Consider the following 20,317-nt stretch of genomic DNA (forward strand, 5'->3'; position numbering starts at 1 on the left):
ACCAGTGCACAGGCTGCAGTATGTACTACCTGAGAATGCACTGTAGCAACCTGCCCCAGGCACGTTTGACAAAGCCATAACCTTGGCCACCTCAAAGAATGGGTGACTGCAACATGAAAGCACCACCACTTGCAAGTTCCCCTCCAAGTCATACACCATTGAAAAAGTAACATCATTCCTTCATTGTTGTTGGGTCAAATCCTGGAACAGCACTGTGCTACACCGTCCGAACTGCAGCAGTTCAAGAAGACAGCTCACCACCACCTTCTCAAATGCAGTTATGGATGGGCAATAAATGCTGGCCTTGTCCATCCCATGAATGAATACTAAAAAAAATCCCTGATTTCCCTGAGGTCTGACAGAGCTTGTGCAGCCACTTAAGGTGCCAGCTAAGAGTCACCACAGAGTGGGACTAGAGTCAAATGTAGGCTGGGCTGGATAAGGCCAGGTTTCCTTCCCTAAAGGACATTTGTGAATCAGTTGGGTTTTTATAACAATCCAATAGCTTGATGGTCACTTTTAGTGGTACCGCCTTTTTTATTTCCAGAATTCAAATTCTCAAACTAACATGGTGGGAATTTAGTCATATTCTCTAGATTATTAATTCAACCCTTTTCATATGGCTACAATCATTATACTATACCCCTGTGAGTTGATTTCAACACCAGTATATAATTTTAGATAATACTCTAGTATAGTAATGAGTTTTTTTTCATTTATTCATTCATGGGATGTGGATGTCACTGGCTAGCCTAGCATTTATTGCCCATCCCTAATTGGCCTTGTTTAGGGGGCATTTAAGAGTCAAGCACATTGCTGTGGGTCTGGAGTCACATGTAGGCCAGACCAGGTAAGGATGGCAGCTAAATTAACCAGATGGGTTTTTAAAACAATCAGCAATGTTTTCCTGGGTCATCATCAGACTTTTAATCCCAGATTTTTATTGTATTCAAATTTCACCATCTACCATAGGGTGGGATTTGAATCCAGGTACCTGGAGCATTAAACTAAGTCTCTGGAATACTAGTCCAGAGCATAACCTGGGTCTCTGGAATACTAGTCCAGAGCATTAATCTGGGTCTCTGGAATACTAGTCCAGAGCATTAACCTGGGTCTCTGGAATACTAGTCCAGAGCATTAACCTGGTCTCTGGAATACTAGTCCAGAGCATTAACCTTGGTCTCTGGAATACAAGTCCAGAGCATTAACCTGGTCTCTGGAATACTAGTCCATAGCATTAACCTGGTCTCTGGAATACTAGTCCATAGCATTAACCTGGTCTCTGGAATACTAATCCAGAGCATTAACCTGGGTCTCTGGAATACTAGTCCACAGCATTAACCTGGGTCTCTGGATTACTAGTCCAGTGACAATACCACTATGCCACTGCCTCTCTCTATTCACAGTATTCCCCTGTTATTTATGTAACATGTTAAACCATGGCTCAATTTACCTGATCAGGTGAACATTAGAGATTCATGGACTATTCATGATGTCCTCGGCAACATCATTCAACAAATGCCAACCAAGAAATGTTTAACTGCTCACTAAGTTTTTGTGTATGGGGTAATTGTTGATGCACAAAACAGCTGCTGAATTAACCTACAAAACTACAAAACCCACTACAGACTCAGTTACGGATGTGAAGTGCTTTGAGGATTTTCAATGTGATTCGTTGCCATATAACTGTAAGCGTTAATACAAAAGGTGGCAGCTCTGAAATGGGATGTTGTTAAAGTAAAGTCAGTCAACCAAGGCATTCTATTTAGTTTTATCTGGGAAATGGCCAAGATCAGGTCGTACATGGGCTATAGCTCTGATCTCCAGAGAGAGTGGTATTTTTGCAAGTGCCAGCTGTTAGTTTATTTGACAAAAGGCATTTCAGGCATGGCTGGTTATGAGGCTGCAGTCAGTTCGGTACCCCACCCCCATACTCTCTTCTTATCATAGGGAACACTGGATAAAAACCCACACTTAGTAACAGGCAGGGACGAGCATGCACAACATTGGGAGGGCCATCTCTAGAATGCCCACCTGTTAATAGTGACTAATTCTAATGTAACGGGACCGTCCACAAATGTCAAATGTCAAATGTTGGCAAAAAAGCTCATTCCAGAGGTCAAAAGTGAAGAAAAGAGATTGACCCATTGCCCTGTGAAATCTTTCACTATGAGTCTTCTTACAGCACAAGGATTAAATGCAGATTGTGTGGGTGATGCACGAGCTCCAGGTTTCAAACAGCTGACTGGATGCTCATCATTCCAACTCACTGACTGCAACTGAGACAACTGGTCCTGAGTAACTGCAAAAGCAACAACCCAGTACCAGCTTAAAACTTTTCTCTACGCGCAAGGGAGTACCTGAGGGATCGGTGCTTCATTTTTGAAAGGGGGCTCCTCATGCCCCCATGCCAAGGTATGCCCCCTAAACAATCCCCATGGCCCCTCATGCCCCCACGCCAAGATATGGTACTTCCATGCCCATTTACTCACTATACATGGTATAGTACCACTGAACACCATAGTGACAATGGGATTTTTTTTTTTTAAATCTTGTAAAAACTCACTTTTTCCACTTTTTAAAAAATGCTCCTTTTTACTACAGGCCAATAAAAGTGTCAGTCATCCCCATACCCTTAAAGTTTCAATAGCTTAACTGCAAACACTTGAAACCTTTTTTATCTTGCCTGAATAAACATTGTGAAATTGACAGCATAGATCAGAGAGCCAGAGCTGTCAATCAAGCAACATCTTCCCTGCGGCTCAGGTGTGTCAGTATTCCAATGGAGTCTGGGCTTTCAGCCAAGCCTCATTACGCATTATTGGCATGGGGGCATGAGGGGCCATAGAGGGTGAGTAGTGGGGGGCATACATTGCATGGGGGTGCATAGATGGGGCACTGGGAGTGTGAGGGAGTGAGGGGTGTGTGGAGTGAGAACTGGAAGTTCTTACTTTTTCAATATAACTGGGATCTTGCAGCACCAAGGTGGGCCCGTGGGGGAGACAATAGTGTAGTGGTATTATTGCTGGACTAATAATCCAGAGACCCAGGATAATGCTCTGGGGACCTGGGTTCGAATCCTGCCATGGCAGATGGTGGAATTTGAATTCAGTAAAAATCTGGAATTAAAAGATGATCATGAAACCATTGCTGATTGTTGTAAAAACCTATCTGATTCACTAATAACCTTTAGGGAAGGAAATCTGCTGTCCTTACCTGGTCAGGCCTACATGTGACACCAGACCCACAGCAATGTGGTGACTCTTAAATGCCCTCTGAACAAGGGCAATTAGGGATAGACAATAAATGCTGACCTGGCCAGCAACGCCTGCATCCCATGAACGAATAAAATAAATAAATAAACAGCCCACCTCAACATCTAGCATTCCTGTGACTGTCTCCGAACTCTTTCCTGCCCATGCTGCCAACACCACCCCCACCCCCCAACAGTGAAAATCCTATCTCTCCTGGCACTTTCCCCCGAAGCGGGTGAGCTGAGGTGGGAATTTTACCGACTCCCTTTACCCAGCCACCTCCAGCCCTTTATATCCACTACTGCTTGGCAAAGAAACAGCCCTATCGCTGCTATTTGATCCTCCATTTTTAGTATTATAGGCTAGATTCCAGGGCAGCAAAACAAAACTCCCATACTTGCATTTGAACTGTTTAAAAGTCGCAATCACAAAAAGGTCTGTTACTTGTCCTCCTGGGAACATTTTGACGGTAAAAATTCAGTCAAGGCAAAGACACAGGGCATTGAAACACTTGCTGGGATTGAACTGCGGGCAACAATAACAGAGATAGGATGGGATGGCATTTATATTTTTCACTGAAGCATTACCATCGAGGTAATGGTGAAATCCACCTCTTTGGAAAGGTGTACTCACCCATACTGCGATTAGCATGATAGTACAATACTGAGCGAGCGCTGTTGGAATGACATCCTTTGGATGAGCTGGTAAACATGTTCAAATGGATATAAAAGATCCCATGTCACGACTGAATAAGGAGCTGAAGATTTCTCCTCAGTGTCCTGGTCAATGTTTATCTCACAACCAACATTATGAAAACAGATTACTTTCTCATTCGTCTCATTGCTTCTTCTTTTCGTTCATGGGACATGGGCGTCGCTGACAAGGCCAGCGTTTGTTGCCCATCCCTAATTACCCTTGCACTGACTAGCTTGCTAGGCCATTTCAGGGGACAGTTACGAGTCAACCACATTGTCGTGGATCTGGAGTCACATGTAAGCCAGACCAGGTAAGGATGACAGATTTCCTTCCCTGAAGTGAACCACAACAATTGTTGATAGTTTCATGGTCACCATTACTTATTGCTTTATATTAATAATTTAATGTCATAGTGGGATTTGAACCCATATCCCCAGGGCATTAGCCTGGGCCACTGGATTATTAGTTCAGTGACATTACCACTAGCTACCATCTCCCCTTAGCTTGCTGTGTGCCATTTTCCTGTCTACAAAACAACAACGAGTAAACTTCAGAAACAAGCTGAAGAAGCTGAAGCATCATGGGGCATGAATCATAGAATGATAGAATAGGGAAGCACACAAGGATCAAATCTGGCCCATTGAGCCTGCCCAATCTTTTGAAGAGCAACCAGTTAGCCCCACTACCCCCAACACACCCCCTCTCACCTCTTTAGAAAGGCATGCACATTGTGATTAGCACCAATAGTGTAGAGCTGCACCATCGCAGGCCCTATCTTTTAGATGAGATGTTAATCCACCTGCTTGTTCAGGTGGTCAAGGAAGATCCCATTGCTATTGGAAGAGGTGCTATAGAAACACAATTCAATACCAACCATGCCTAAATCACATTCCACACCCAAATCTAAGTGGTTTGGGACCTGCCCACCTGCTCCAGAATGCTGATCAGCATTTGCAACAAAATAGTTAAAAATTACAGGTCCTGCAATTAGGTTTGATCCCAACAAACACATTAGCACATTTGTCACTAATGGCACGATTCTGGGCCATTCAGGCATCACAGGCACATCTTACAGGAAATGGATGGCAAAACTTGCTACCTCTTTGAAGTTCTCAAATGCTGAAAGGATGATGTCATGTCCTCCACGCACCAGGCACACTGCGGCCAACAGCTCCAGGACCAGTGCCTTGGTCCTGCAGAAAGAAAGCATGAGGTGCTTAGTATACCTCCAACCACATTAAACAGCAGGCAGATGAGTGGATTCACCTACAAGGTTAAGAGGGAGTAGGATAGATACTTTACCAAGAAAGCATTTGAGGGTTTTCAGAAGGATTTTTTAATATTCAATCTTGGAACATGGCTATTCCTGGAAAGGCTGGCAGTTATCACCAAATCTAGGTTCCCTTAAGAAGCTGGTGGTGGGGCACCTGTAACGTATGTGATGAAGGCACACCCACAGTGCTGTTAGCTGGCAACGTTGTCTTTAAAATTTCCCTGTCGTGTGTTGGCAGCTTTTTCAATGCACAGTCCATTTAAATTTTTTCGAGTGGTCACTGCGGGTTATTTAAGTGAAACAAGGCCTACACAGTACCTTCTGGACTGCTGTGTGGCTGTGCATCTGTGCAGCTTAACACGAACATTGTTAGATAGGGAGTTCGAGGATTTTGACCCAGTTACGGTGAAGGAATAGCGATATATGTGTAATTCAGGATAGTGTGCGACTTGGGAGGGTTTGTTGGAGATGATTCTGTTCCCTTGCACTTGCTTTTCTTGTCATCCTGGGTGTTAGAGGTTACAGGTTTGGGAATTGCTGTAGAAGATGTCTTGGTGAATTTCTGATGTGTATCCTGTAGATATTACTTGCTGCAGGCACTGGACACCAGTGGTGGGGAGTGCATGTTTAAGGTAGTGCATGGGCTGCGATCAAACAGAGCTATTTGTCCTCAATAGTATTGCATTTTTTGAGTTGAGGAATGTGGAATTATCAACATTTGGGATCAAGCAGATGAGTCTCAAAGATTCCATGGGTCTTTCTGATGCCAGAGGGCAGAATCTTCTGCTCTGAAGTCTAAGTGCATGGCAGCAAGTGGGAGTGATTGCCAGTTGTGGCTGGACAGCTGAACACATGCGATCTTGCGCTGTTCATTTCATTACTTTCGCATCCGTGCGGAGCATGGTGAATCTCATGAGGGGGCGGGGAGGAAGTTGCCCTCCCTGCCGTTACCTCATGGGGTCAAAAGTCTGGGTGCCACATTTAAAGGGCACCCAGACAGCCTTTCTCTCTTTTCCCCTTAGTCTGCCACCTAGACCCAGCCTCTGCTCCATCCTTCTACCCTAACCCCCACCCCCCCCAGCCTTCATGCAGCTGACTTGCTTTGCCAAGTGAAGCCTTTTTGTACTTGCGCCCATGCAGATGAACACGACTTTTGCCCTCTTTTGGCTACAATATGGTAATCAGGGTCGGTTTAATTACTATCCGTACAGGACATAGCTAATTGATAACAAGGGCATTGTGCTCAGGTTTGATTCCGGGCTCCATCAGGGTTACAATAACGCTGCATTATTACAGCACAATTAATCTTGACTCCTCTGGGTTTAGGAGGAAATGAGTGGCTGGAATGCCCACTCCTGATCCCTATCCAGCAGCTTCTGGAAATGCATTGGCTGTGAACTAGTAACAACAGAACCACCAATCAAGTGAAATTAGCCATGCTAGGATGGCTGTGATTATGCTCTTGCCTGATGCTCATTTTATGAGCTTCCCAGGATCTCTTACCTTGCACTCTTATTGTTCAGACTGAGAGTGATCTCGTTCACACACTGTTCATGTTCCATCACCAAGGTGAATCCAGACTAGAGGAAAACACAATGGAGAACAATGAGAGCTGCCTCATAGCATTTGGGAATATCTACACCAATACAAAAACGGTTTCAACACTGGACATCGAAATAAAAACAGAAAATACTTCAAATGTTCCACATGTCAGTCAGTAGATGGAAAAAGAAAAGATGGGTTGAGGTTTGGGGGTATAGACCCCAAAGACAAGGAAATCCTTAAAAAAAAGGCTTGTAAGACTGTTTCCGGGTTCTTTTATTTTGTAGAAGACATGACAGTCATATGCAAATACAAAGGGATGGAAGTTAGTTATGGCCCAATTTGGCTGTGTAACCATGGTGCTGAGGCAGGAAGGCCTGACAGGCCAACCTGAAACTGAGGCGAGCTGCCAGCACCAGTCAGACCCCTAGTTCACCCATTGTCAATGGACCGATTTCAGGCCAGTTGCCGAGCTGGCAGTGGTCCTCTGTTAAGTCCCTGAGCTCTCTGACTCATCCTGGGTCCACATCAAGGTGAAAAAAAAATACTCACTTTTTTTATTGGTGATGGTCACTCATTAGGCCACATGAAGGAAAACCAGTTGAAAGTTTTCAAATACCAGTAAAAACTAGTAATATTGGTGCCAGAGATACTGGTGGTTCATTTTAAGGTATACAAGACCACTTTGGACAAGTTTTACTGGCACTCTTCATTTCCAAGTTTTACTGATTTTTCCTTCTGCATCTACTTAAGAAAGCCTGAGTGGTACAGGTGCTGGGCCTGCTCCATTTGGGGAAGCCCAACGATCCAGAGGGATCCTAAAACAGGCCCCTCATTAGCACATGCAAGAGGCCAGACCTAGTAAACTCACTAAAAACAGACCAAGCCTACACTTTAATATGGGATTGGTTTGTTGTGTTTTGCACTCACATGACCCATGCTCGCAAGAAACCTGTCAGGGTTAAAATTGACCCCTATGACATTCATCGAGAGCTGGATTATGGCTGCACAGTCTGATCCCAATTATTCCCTGTCTTGCCTGATGACTATATTCAGTCTGACCCTGGGTGCAATACAGGAGATTGATCAGATTTCTTAAAATAATCCTGCTCTGAACCTAGTGCAATGGCCATTACGAAGACGAGGGTACAGGAGATAACTCAACTTTAGTGTAAAGCTTTCACATTCCAATAAAATTCCCACTCTCCATCTGCCCTCTTGCAGCATGGTGGCCCAGACAATAACACTCATTTAACTTCTTCCAATCATCTCTGTAGCTCTTCTGAGAGACAGCATCAGAAGGACAGACACGTTGTGGAAGATTGCTGCTGTGAATTTGTACAGTATATGGCTGCAGTGAAATAGGTTTAGAGTTTAAATACTGGCTGGCTCATGGTCTCCCAGAGTCCAAACCAAATGAGCACCCCTGCAAAAATGTTGTGTTTGGCATGTTCATGCTTAATGGTATAGTTGACAGTACATGCGTGACTGAGCGTGCGTGAGTACAAGTTTGGCTGGGAGCGTGTGCATAGTTGTGGATCAATACAAGCATGGATATACACCAAATATGGGTCAGTGTAGATATGTACTTCCCCAGAGAGCAATGGAGGCAGGGTCATTGAATATTTTTAAGGCTAACTTACAAAGTGAAACATCGACTCCGAAAGGTTGGAAGCAGTTCAAATTAAGCAAGGTAATTTGTTCTGTCTTACCACATGCAAAAATAAATTCAGGCTAAAAATGTTATTAGAAATTAAAGGTGAGGTAAAATATTAATTGTATTGGGAATAGGACAAGGCTTTTCAGCTCCTCTGGCCTGTTCCATCTGATTGAACTACAGGCCACAGATCCTCCGGAATGAAAATGAAGAGGTGAACTATGAGAGGAATTTTATTGGGAATGATCGCAAATTGTTACTTATGTAACTCCTAAATCATTTTAAGCACTCGATCAGCCCAGAGTCAGCAAATACCAGGAATGTGCTAATTGCTTCATTCCAACTCAGAAGCGTAACTCCAGCTCCAGCACAATTACTCAATTTGGAAATTGCTAAACTGGGTCTGGGATCTCAAAAGGGCAAATATTTGCCAGCTTTGTTAATACTGCATTAAGCAGAACGTGCTCCCAATTAAACACCATCAGGATTCGCGATTTAACATCCTCACAAGTCACAGTCTGGCATTCAATAATTTCCTTTCATTTGTAAGCTTTGACAAAAATGGATAGGGCTTAGTCCAATAACACATTTCACTCAGAGATAAAAGCAAAGAACTGCGGATGCTGGAAATCCAAAACAAAAACACATTTCACTGCCTACATCTCGCAGTAGGTAACTCTTTTGTTTGAAGGTTGGAGTGCTCCAGTCAATGTAATGGGTTTGTTGTCTGCACTGAATTAATCTCGTCTTGTGGTGACATCCAGCAACTTGAATTAATACAGCAAAACAGGCAAGTCCCAGGATGGGGAAAAGCACAGGTTTAAAATAGATAAATGGAACTAAGCTGAGCTGTGGAGGAGGTGAGAGATTACAAGTAACCAGAAGGGTGATGAGAAAGTGGGTTTTAGGAGGTTTTTGGAAAGAGACACGGAGGGCTTTAGGAAAGAAATATCAGAGGGTGTGGCTGAGGTCTCTACCACAGGGATGTGCAAAAAAAAACAAAATAGGCACTGAATTTCAATGAAATGAGGGGATAAATAATGAAATGAGCATTTCACTAATTGGAAAAAACAGGTTTTGGTCCCCAGAGCTACTGATTGGGTCACAGCTCAAGTGAAAATGCCAGACACCACTTAGCCAATCAGCAGCTTTGGACACCGATCACCAATCTGAATAGGGGAAATTTGCCAAAAGCGGGCCTTATTTAAATTAGACACAAAACATGACAAGCACAACACAGAATACAATGAGTGCTGCTCCAAAAACAATCAAGAAGCTCGACATCATCCAGGACAAAGCAGCTGATTGAACTGTGCCCCATCCACCACCGATACGCAGTGGCTGTAGTGTGTACCATCTACAAGATGCACTGCAGCAATTCAGCAAGGCTCCTTCGACAGTACCTTCCAAACTCACAACTGCTCCCACTGAGAAAACAAGGGCAGCAAGAATGGGAATAGCAGTACCTCCAAATTTCCTTCCAAGACACACACTTTGGAACTATATCACCATTCCTTTACTGTCACTGGGTCAAAATCCTGGAAATTCCCCCTGAACAGCATTGTGGGTGGCTGTATACCACATGGACTGCAGCAGTTCAAGAAGGCAGCTCACTGCCACCTTCTAGAGGGCAATTAGGGGTGGACAATAAAGGCTGTTCTTGCCTGTGATGCCCATATCCCATGAACAAATAAATAATAAAATTCAGAACAGCAGCCATTGGTGCTGTGATAGTGATTGTTTGCTTTATAACAGAGTGCAATTTCTAACTCAGAAAACCTCTCCTAATGGATCTCCTGCTTGCTGTAAATCATAGCTATGCTGTTGCACAAAGACAAGAGCTTTAAACCAGGTAATCCACTATGTATTATTCTGCTGCTGACGGCAGGGACATGGGTGGTGTGGCTGTGTTGGACTTGGCTGGTCTCTTTCCAGCCACCAAGTGTACTTTCTGTAAACAGATGCTCCTGATGTAAGATACAGCATAACTGTTGGCAAGGTAAATTTTTAGATTAGATGCTGCTTGCAAGTTCTCAGCTCCAGGTTAGGAGAAACTTGTTTATTTCATATTTAAAACAATTTGCAACACCATGACGAACACATGCTAAGTCACAAGTGGGTAGATCGTGGTTTTGTGCAATCGTGTAAAACAGGTGATAGGGAGCTAGCTGCCCAATTTACATCTCGGGCCATTTTTATTTCAATTGACATCGATCATCGCACAAAGCCAAGCCTCTGTCCCAAGAGGTATGCACAGAGTGATGATGTCACAACTCCAATCCTAAGGGAATTTATAAATAATAGGATTGTCATCAACTGCTCGCAAGTGGCTCCCACTTAACTGCAGTTTTTACTTAACTTTAATGTTAATCTTAACTTAATTTTAAGTATTGGTGTTTCCCTAGTAATCTGGCAGCAGTTTTTGGTGGATGCCTGTCAGATTCTAGAATTCCAGTGCACATGACAAGTTGGATTTGTTGCACTAGTGGGTATTTGACCTCTCAAGGCCCTAGGCTGCATGGTGCCATCTTTTGTTTAGGCCATGCTGTCACTGCACATGTGCAATGGCTGTAGTGTCCCAGCTGGGAGCCAGTCTACGCAGAGATACAGAACCACAGGCCGGAGTTTTCCAGCCCCTCATGTTGGTGGGATCTTCCGGTCCCACCAATGTGAACAGAGATATCAGTGGCTCTCTGGCCCTGCCGTGGAAAGTTCTGGCCATAGTGTTTGTTGTGCTTAAAGAGATCAGTTGGCCCATCACCTCGCTGTCAGCTTTTTGCTGGGCCTACCCAAAACCAATCCCATTGCCCTAAGCTTTCCTCAAAGCCTTGCATTTTCCTCTGCTTCAAATATTTATCTTTACCGGCTGGAAAAGATCCAGTCATCTCAGTTTTAATGATTCCTCATGGCAAAGCATTCCATGCTACAACAACTCTTTATAGAAATAAATGTAATCTTAACCTTGCACTTTAATTGTTTAGGGACAGTTTTTAACATGGACAAACCCTTATCACGGGTTCCACAAATGAGGAAGTATTGGGCCTGAAATTCCGCGGAGTGGCGATCAGAGTCGGACTGACGCTCCGCTCTAGTTACATACCTTGAAACCCAGGCGACCCTTTCTCGCCACACCTTCCAACTCAGGCTGCGTGAGAACTGTGCAGGGCAGTGCGCCCTGAAGGTCTTCAGTCGAGGGGTGCACAGTCAGACGTAAGGAGGTCATGACCCCCTTTCAGCTGTTGTAAAGCAAGTAACCTTAAAGGTCCAGCCATTCTTGAGCCAGGGAAAATGTAGGTTTGTAAGGAGAGTGGGTAGGATTGGCAGGGCAAGTGCAGTCGGGGAGGTGGGAGGGTGGGGGGGGGGGGGGGGGGGGGGGGGGGGGGGGAGAGCAGCGCGGGCTGTAGTTGAAGGGTGTGCAGTCAGGCTGGGTGCAGTCAGTAGTTAGCGTGGGTGTAGTTGAGTGGGTGCAGTCGGTGGGGAGTGTGTAGTCAGGATGTGTGTAGTCGTGGGGGTGGGGGGCTGTTGTGGTGGGTGCAGTCAGGAGGCTGCAGTCAAGGTGGGGGGTGCAATCGGGGTGGGGTGCAGCCAGGGTGGGCACAGTGGAGGAGGTGCAGTCGGTGGGGTGTAGTCAGGACTTGTAGTCAGCATGGGTGTAGTTGGGGGGGTGCAGTTGGTGGGGCAGTGCAGTCAGGGTGCATGTTGTCGGAGGGAGTGTAGTCTGGGGGTGGGAGGGGGGGGTTTACAGCTGGGATGGGGGTGCGGGGTGGGCAGGAGGGGTGCAGTTGGTGCGGGTGCAGTCAAGGTGGGTGTAGTCTCGGGGGTACAGTCAAGGGGTCATTAATCAGAGGGGTGTATTGTGGCGGGGTGGTACATTCAGGAGTATGCAGTGGGAGGGGTGCAGTCAGGCGGGGTGCAGTCAGGGGTCCCGTGTGGGTCAGTGGGGTGGTAGGGGCATCTAGTGGAGGATCAGGGGTAGTCAGAGGCGCCCGTGGTGGATCAGGGGCTGTTGGGGAGGTCTCATGGGTGTTCAGGGCGGTGGGGGGGAGGTTGTTGGCGGTATCCTATGGGGGGGTCAAGGGCATGGGAGGGGAGTCCCGTCAGGGGTCGGGGGGTTGTGGAGGGGGTCCCATTGGGGGTTTTGAGGGTTATGGGGCTGATTCTGTGGGGTTTAGGGCATTGTGGGGGCAGTCCTGTGAGGGCTGTAGTGAGGGTAGTTGGTAGTCCTGTGGAGTGTTGGCAGGAGATGGGGGGGGAGTGGGGAGTGGTCTATCAGTACAACACTTACCCAGAAGCTGGAAGTGGTTTTAATTCTTCTAACTTTTTCAGGGTAACTATTCCTGTAAGACAGTCGGAACCGTACGAAGTTTGCAATTTAAATGACATTTTTGGATGGTCTCTCATATAAGGCAATTGCCCATTGGAAGTCTGAACTTCCCCGGCAATTGCCATGCAAATTCTTACCAGGGCACCTCCGGGTTGGTTCCCCAGCACATCTTTGGGATTCCCCACAGTTACACTGCCCTGGAGTTTGGAAGGTACGGGCCTTACAGCTACAGTCTGTCATTTCAGGTACTCTCCTGGGAAGTTCCACTGCACACTCTCTCTGACATTAATGTCTTTTCTATAATTAGATACCCAAAACTACACACATTTATCTCAAAGGAAAGGTAGAGCATAGGGATTGAAATGTGTATGTCATATAGGGGCTCATGTGGGTCAGCTTTGTTCTATTGAACTTTGGGTGTTTCACTGGCCTCTAATTTTAGAACCTATTGGTTTTATCAGAAACTTAGCCATTTCACTTCACTGGCCTCTGTCTGTATATTGGAGAAATTCTTCCTTCCAGCCATTCTCTCTCATTTGCTTGAGCCCTTGCTATATAAAGGATACTAAACCTAAATTCTAACCGTGACTGAGCGGAAATGCAAACTCAGACACCGAGTGTGCGGTTCAAGTTGAACATGTAATCTAACTTAAAACTCCAGTGCAGTACTAGAGGAATGCTGCATTGTTGGAGGTTGTGTGTTTCCCATGCGATGGGACGAATTTTCCCGTCGGCGAGTGGGGGCGGGGCCCATTCACCGACATGTAAAATGACGCGGAATGATGTTGGGCAGAACTCCCGATTTCACCCCACATCATTTGCATTTTCAGGTTGACGGGGGCACAGCCGAGTCAGCTGTCCGCCCGCCGACCTGACAACGGCCTATTGAACCCATTCAAAAAACAATTAAGCTCATTAGTGGAGCTGCCCGTCCAACTTTAAGGTTGGCAGGCAGGTCGGGAGCGCTGGTGGCCACCTGAAAAAGCAGGAAACCTCATCCACGGGAGGGATGGGGTTTCATTGCTGAATCAAAAAATTAAGAAACACTTTTAATTAACATTATGACCATGTCCCAACTCATTGTCACATGAGGGGACATAGATGGTAAATGAAATTTTCAACAGAATAACTTTTTCACTTTGGGAACCGATCTCCCTGAGGCAGCACTTAGTCTCAGGGAGATCGGAGTGGGCAAAGGGGTGCACTTCTGCATCTGGCATTACCTCCACCACCCTCCACCCCCCACCCCCCCAGCTCAGGAAGCACATGGGGCTTCCTTGCAGATGTCACACTAGGCGGACCTTAATTGGCCCACCCATGAAAAATGGTGGCGCGCTCCTGATCGGAGGCACTGATCGGAGGGCCATCTGCCCACACCCTCTCTTGCGCACACCCCCCCCCTTCGCCCCCCGTTGGGGGGGAAATGTTGCCCGATGTTACACTGTGGTTGATCTGGCGGATCAAGTGCAAGTTATAGGTTCCCCGGCATTAGTTGTTTGCACGCCCTAGACAGCATACCCTGGCTCAACCATCGCTGAGGAATTAGCAATGAGTCGTTCAGCTTGTGGTCTGTAAAATTTTGCAGTGTGCAGGATGACTATCACATTCCCTAAGTTAATAACTGTGACAACACCAGAAAGCAACTGATTGCACGTGAATCACACTGATACCTGATAAAGCTCGAGGCAAACATGACTTCTTTTCTGGTTTTTATGCTTCAATTTCTAAAGTAAAGTACGATTCAGAATTCTCCCAGCTCAAGGTTAGCATCCGACTCCAACTCTACCACCTTCACCCAGGATGAGGTTTGAACTGGACAGCTCTCTGCAGAGCTAAGGATTGCAGTGTGCAGCATACATATTCATGAATTCAAAGGGGGAAGGTTAAAAATCATATTTTCATTAGAAACAAATTTAAATTCTTCACTGTGTGAAGAGTCGTGCTCAGGAGATTAATAACACTGAAAACTGTCACAGACCCACCACAGAAGCTCCCAGAAAGGAGACAAGAGTGTATAGAGTATAGAATAAAACAAGAGCTCTATCCAATCCAATTGCCCACATCCAGACCCAAGAGACCAACTGGTTTTCTCTCACCTGATAGTTCATGATGGCACGCAGGCACATTATACAGACATGGACATCATCCTTCTGGCTCACAATCCGTGAATTCCGCAGTGCTTTTCTACTGTGCATGGTGTGCCTGAGACAGATGCAGTGAGCAGAGGTTACAGTCAACGCATTACGACAAACTGGATTCGTGTCAGCAAACAGTTTTAATGGATTATTGGCAACAGCAAGAAATACACTGGGGAATCTGCATCAGCCTGGTGGCTAGAGTCTCAGCAACCAGTGGGAATACAGAACAGATGGAATAGAGATCTTTAAAATGACAATGTGGTTTGTTATGGTCGATGGGGCAGAATTTAATAGGAGGCATGCAGGTCTGGCTGGTGGAACCTGAGTGGGTGCCAACTCCACTTATGTGTTGGGAACTGGTGCATGTGGAATTCAAATTATAATTTAAAGGACCAGCAGCAGACACAGCAGACGTGGGATTATGTGGCAGGGGCAGGGGTAGGTATTTATTGGTGGATCCGGCTGTCAGGTGACAATGTAGCAGGTATGGGTGGGCTATAAAGACTGCGTTTGCTGTCACTGCAAATGCACAGAGCGCGGTGACAGCAAATGCAGTCGCAGTTCTTGTGATGTCACCCCAGCGATGCCGTAGCAGCTGCCTGCATCAAAGAACAATGTTATGGATGGCTGCTGATCACCGCCTCATTCCCAACCCCTCGCTGCCTCACTCACCACCTCGCTCATTACCTCACTCGCCACCTCACTCTCTGCCTCACTCGCCACCTCACTTGTTACCTCACTCATTACCTCACTCTCTGCCTCACTTGCTGTCTCACTCTCTACCTCACTCACTGTCCTGCTCCCCAAGTAAAGTGGCGAGCAGGGTGGTGAGTAGGGCAGCAAAGGAGTGGCAATCGGTGGGGGGGGGGGTGCAGTCAGTGGGGACCAGCAATAATGATGCACAACGATGATGTCAGCAGCGCCGACTTGCTGTTCCAGTATGGTGACAGGAGATACAGTGGATTATAAAAGAGCCTCGTAGACAAATAGGAAGCTTTGCTCTGTCCACCTCCTTTCTATCAGTACTTTGTTCTGTTTCTTGTTGCACCCCCCACATCAGCTTCAGCTCCCCCCATCACTCCCTCCTCATTATTATTTTCTGTCCTCAGCATCAGCCCCCACCTTCTCACATCCAAGCCTCTTCACCTGCACGTACATCTGAGCCTGGACAGAGACCAGCCCCGTGGTTTAGTGACACCTCCCTGCCAAGTCTCCTCCAGGCCGGCAGGGAATGGTGGGAGGTGCTCCTTCCCACGTATGGCGACAGAAACTCTCCCTGGTATCCCTTGTACACCTCTTCATGGCCCTTGCATCCAGTAAAGGCTCATGCACATTCACGGCCTCCTCCTGAGGCTCATCCAATTCATCGTCATCTGAGGAAGGGTGCTCCTCCACCCTCTTGTCCAGTTGCAAGGGCTTTCTGTGTTGCATGGCACATTATGCGGTGCACAGCAGACCATGACTACTCATGACACCCTATGTGGTGTGCACTGCAGAGCCCCTCCAGACCAGTCAAAGCAATGGAAATGCAGTTTCAGCAAGCCAATGGTTTGCTCAATTGATGGCGCTGGTGGAGGTGTGAGCTGAATTGTCCCGCTTTTCTGCTGAACTGTGGGGATACCTCTCCGGTGTCATCAACTATGTCTGCAGGAGATAGCCCTTGTCACCCAGGATCCAGCCATTGACCTGGGCTGGAGCCTCAAAAATCTCTAGGAGCTGTGAGGTGCCCAAAATGGATGAGTGATGTGAACTCCCTGGGAAACAAGCACAGACACGCATGATTCTTTGCCTGTCACAGACCAATTCCACATTCAAAGAGCCAGTGCTCCCATTTAAAATGGAGGTGAGGAGGAATTTCTTCTCTCAGAAGGTCGTTGGTCTCTGGAATTCTCTTCCACAGTGAGCAATGGTGGCTGGGCCATTGAACGTATTCAAGGCTGAGTTTGACAGATTTGTTGATCGAAAAGGGAGGTAAGGGTTATGAGGCTAGGCAGGAAAGTGGAGTTAAGACCACAATCAGATCAGCCATGATTTTACTTAATGGCAGAGCAGGTTCAATGGGCCACATGGTCTATTCCTGCTCCTATTTCTTATGATCTTATGATCCACATATGCTGCTGGCTGGTCCCAGGGAGTGCTAGTGGCAACATAAGTACAGTCATTGAACCCCTTGCACTGAGGCCCGACCTGCAGCTACTATGCCACTGACTTAATCTCTACACCTTAACCCACTGTCAACAAACCAATATTTCATCTCCCGTTGAATTAAGTCCCCCACCCGCCATGTTTCCTGCTCTTACAGGCCCCATTAAATACTGCCCAATGTTTCCATTTGTGAGTGCAGGGAAGGAAGGGTCCAAAAAAAGGGAAATTGATTTTTGACTGGTCTTTATGTATGTTTCACAGCTCAATTCAGGCTAAGTTTCTCTTGGCGCAGCAGATTCCTTTGTATTCCATATTGTTACCACTTGCTTGTAAACAGAAACTTAATGAAATAAAAAATAAAAGATTTGAATGACATTGGGCAATCTGTATGAGCTCTGCACCATGGCAACAGGTAACATGGTTGCCATGATGTCTTTAGTCTTTGTAGCACATCTAACCTTTCGGACAGTGACGACAAGGTGAGCAGCAACAGTTTCTGCTGATGTTTTCAATGATAAATTCAATACTCACCAATACTGGAGAACTCTATATGTCTCTGGTGAATCCCTAAGGGTGAGTGACAAGTAAAGGTGAAGAATCAAAAAGCATCACAGAGCTATGAAGCAACATTGTTCATAACTGGGCTTGAGCCAGCCTGACTCTGCGGTACACAGGAACCATCTGCAATGCAGGTGATTGACCAATAGCCAACAAGGGGTTGGCTTGTTTAAATCACACCTGAAGGCTTTTGAGGGCAGGTGTCTGGTGCAGTGAGACATTCATTTCCAAGACAAAAGGCAAATTATGGTATTTGTGGCTCTGAGAATCTGTACTCCATTGTGGAGTGAGGACACACAGACACATATATATTGACTCATACTCCCACAAGTGCATAATTTACTATTCCTATCCATGTATCCAGGGAGGGTTGTAAAACAGTACAAGCAGCATTACACAGTTGGTGGGGGGGGGGGGGGTGGGGTGGGGGGGGGGGGGGGGGGGGTCAATGGACTGAGCAGTACATCATGCAGCAGATCTGTGTGGACTGAACAATGTATTACACATGGACTGAACGGGAGAGCTCGAGGGGTGAGCAGTGCATCACACAGGGAACCTCTTAGGACAATTTAATCGCTTAGAGGGAACCTACATGGGTTAAAGAATTAAAAGCCACGCTGCCCTCTGGTAAGCTTTTGATTTTTTCTCCATGTACCCACCGAGAGAAGACACATCCCCAAGAAGCATGAAAACAACAAAGAAAGAAGTTAATATTCACACATCAGTTATACAGCTGTTTGAACTAATGAATTGCCTTTCATTGAACAAGACTCTAGCACATTGATTTGCCCCCAGTAAGCCCAAATAAAGGACTGACATCTTTTGTGGAATCATTTATTTCTCTGAGCTTGTCTCCCGAGATTAATTTTCTCCCCAGTTTGGAATGTTTCTGTAGTTGAGGTTCCATTGTGCAGTGGGACCTCTGCTGGACAATACAAAACTGATAATGCAAGAGAGCCTGCGCACAACGAGGAGGAACGCATCACCTAGTGCAAGGTCCGTTCATCTGCAATAATTTTTGGCATTCCAGATGCCTTACTCATGATATGTAGGAGTGGTACAGGTATCAGCAGCCAGTAAAGGTCTGCTGGCTACCCATTATGTGCAAAGTAGTTTTGTGGATTACAAGGGTAACAGGCGCTGGGTGAGACATCTGGCAGTGGTGACTGGCAATTTAGTTTTATATCTTCTGTGTGGCATCGCCTCTTTAGATACGTTATGGGGTAGCTGTCCAATTTAAACAAAAGTCAAGAGTCTAATGAGCCATGTGCAAACTCCCAGCCTATTTGCAGTCAGGGCCAGAACTGGGTGGCTTGGGAAAGCAATATACAATAATGTGAGGACTGAACAAGCAACACTTCTTGCATTTAACTGTTCATTAGAAGCCCCAATATCAAAGTAGCCTATGAAGACAAAAAAAAATTAAAATGCATTCCATTATCCGTTTGATTGTGTTATTTATTTTTATTCACAATTTTAGCTTGAGCCTTTTTAGAGAGAATGCCCATTCATTTTATATAGATGTTCTTAATCACACAACAGACTTATCTGCATCGTTCAATGTTGGGCCTCTCATTGTGCAGTGAAGCAGAGGGTATTGTGCTGTCACTGCATCAAGTAGATAATGATTGAAGAGACAGAGTGGTGCACAGTGACAAATTGACGACTGAAAAGCCACTGAAGGCAGGACAGGAGAAAACAACATACCTGGACCTGTGGCTGAGGAATCAGTTGCCCTTTCGGCAACAACAATCCAATTCCAGCCATGTACTTTTTGGAGGATGGCTCCCCAACCTCCCGAGTCCATTGCACCTCTCAGTATCAGTGGATGTGATCTGCTAAGTTATGGCACAACGATAGCACCAATCCCATCTCTGCGATTTCCTTTCTCTTACAAAATTAAAGGACTCAAAGGATGCCAAGGGCCTTGAATTTCTCTGGGGATTGTCCTGATTTCCTGACATAGCTTCAGCAGAGCTCCCGGAGAAACAGAGCAAATGGCTGAAGTTATGACCCAGCCTCAGAACATTTCTTCTGAAATTCAGGGTCAAGGTGACCAGTGACAAAGTTCTTTTAATATGTAAACATGCGCGGGGTCATTTTGACTTTGAGCATGTGTGAAATGGCCGATAACGAATCAGCAGCTCCGTGCTTCCGTCTTTTGAGGTCAATGAAAATAAGAATCAAGAGAGGCGTAAAATGGGCTTTGTGCTTCGGTATTGCCCATTTTACACTTTTGCACAAAGTCAAAATGACCCAGACAAAGTTTAAATTGTCTTTTCCTAATCGTCCCCCCATCCTTAAAACAACCTTGATCTTCAGCCCTTCAGTTTAGGAGGAGAATATCCATTGACTGGCAAATGGATCAGGGAGTTTCCTATGTTTTGTAGACCTGTCTTGAAAGTGAGCAGCCTCCCCATTGGATTCTCTAGTGCTATCTGGCCTGTTAGACTGATTTTGGGAACTGTAGAGTGCATTGAGCCACCATACTGTCCTGTCACCTCCCCTACCCAAATTCCATCTAACCCAGATTAATGAGACGAAGACCTCCTCTCTTCTCACTGCCTCCCTGCACCCCTCCTCCCAACCCCACTGCTCTGATTTCTCTACTGGTATTTGGAATGATTTTGGCCTGTCTCAGCTAATCTCCTAAGTATTCTGCACCTGTAGCACCAAACTGCCCTTGTTCTGCTACTAAAATGGCGCCCACATAGAAGGCTATATACTGCG

General features: G+C 46.0%; 1 protein-coding gene across 3 annotated transcripts in view; it reads right to left on the reverse strand.

Moving 5' to 3' along the window:
• fmnl1a (formin-like 1a) overlaps positions 1 to 20,317 on the reverse strand; it is a 283,407-nt gene that overhangs the window by 86,190 nt on the left and 176,900 nt on the right. For 2 of the 3 annotated variants that reach the window (XM_041173399.1, XM_041173400.1), the window contains 3 exons: positions 14,843 to 14,948; positions 6,727 to 6,803; positions 5,050 to 5,143 (listed from right to left, as the gene is read on the reverse strand). In XM_041173399.1, coding sequence (XP_041029333.1) covers positions 5,050 to 5,143; positions 6,727 to 6,803; positions 14,843 to 14,948 — 277 coding nt within the window. Of the gene's footprint in view, positions 1 to 5,049; positions 5,144 to 6,726; positions 6,804 to 14,842; positions 14,949 to 18,179; positions 18,274 to 20,317 lie in introns of those variants that run through there. The other variant, XM_041173402.1, reaches the window with a different exon arrangement.

Source organism: Carcharodon carcharias, chromosome 23, assembly GCF_017639515.1.
Source record: "Carcharodon carcharias isolate sCarCar2 chromosome 23, sCarCar2.pri, whole genome shotgun sequence".
NCBI lineage: Eukaryota > Metazoa > Chordata > Chondrichthyes > Lamniformes > Lamnidae > Carcharodon > Carcharodon carcharias.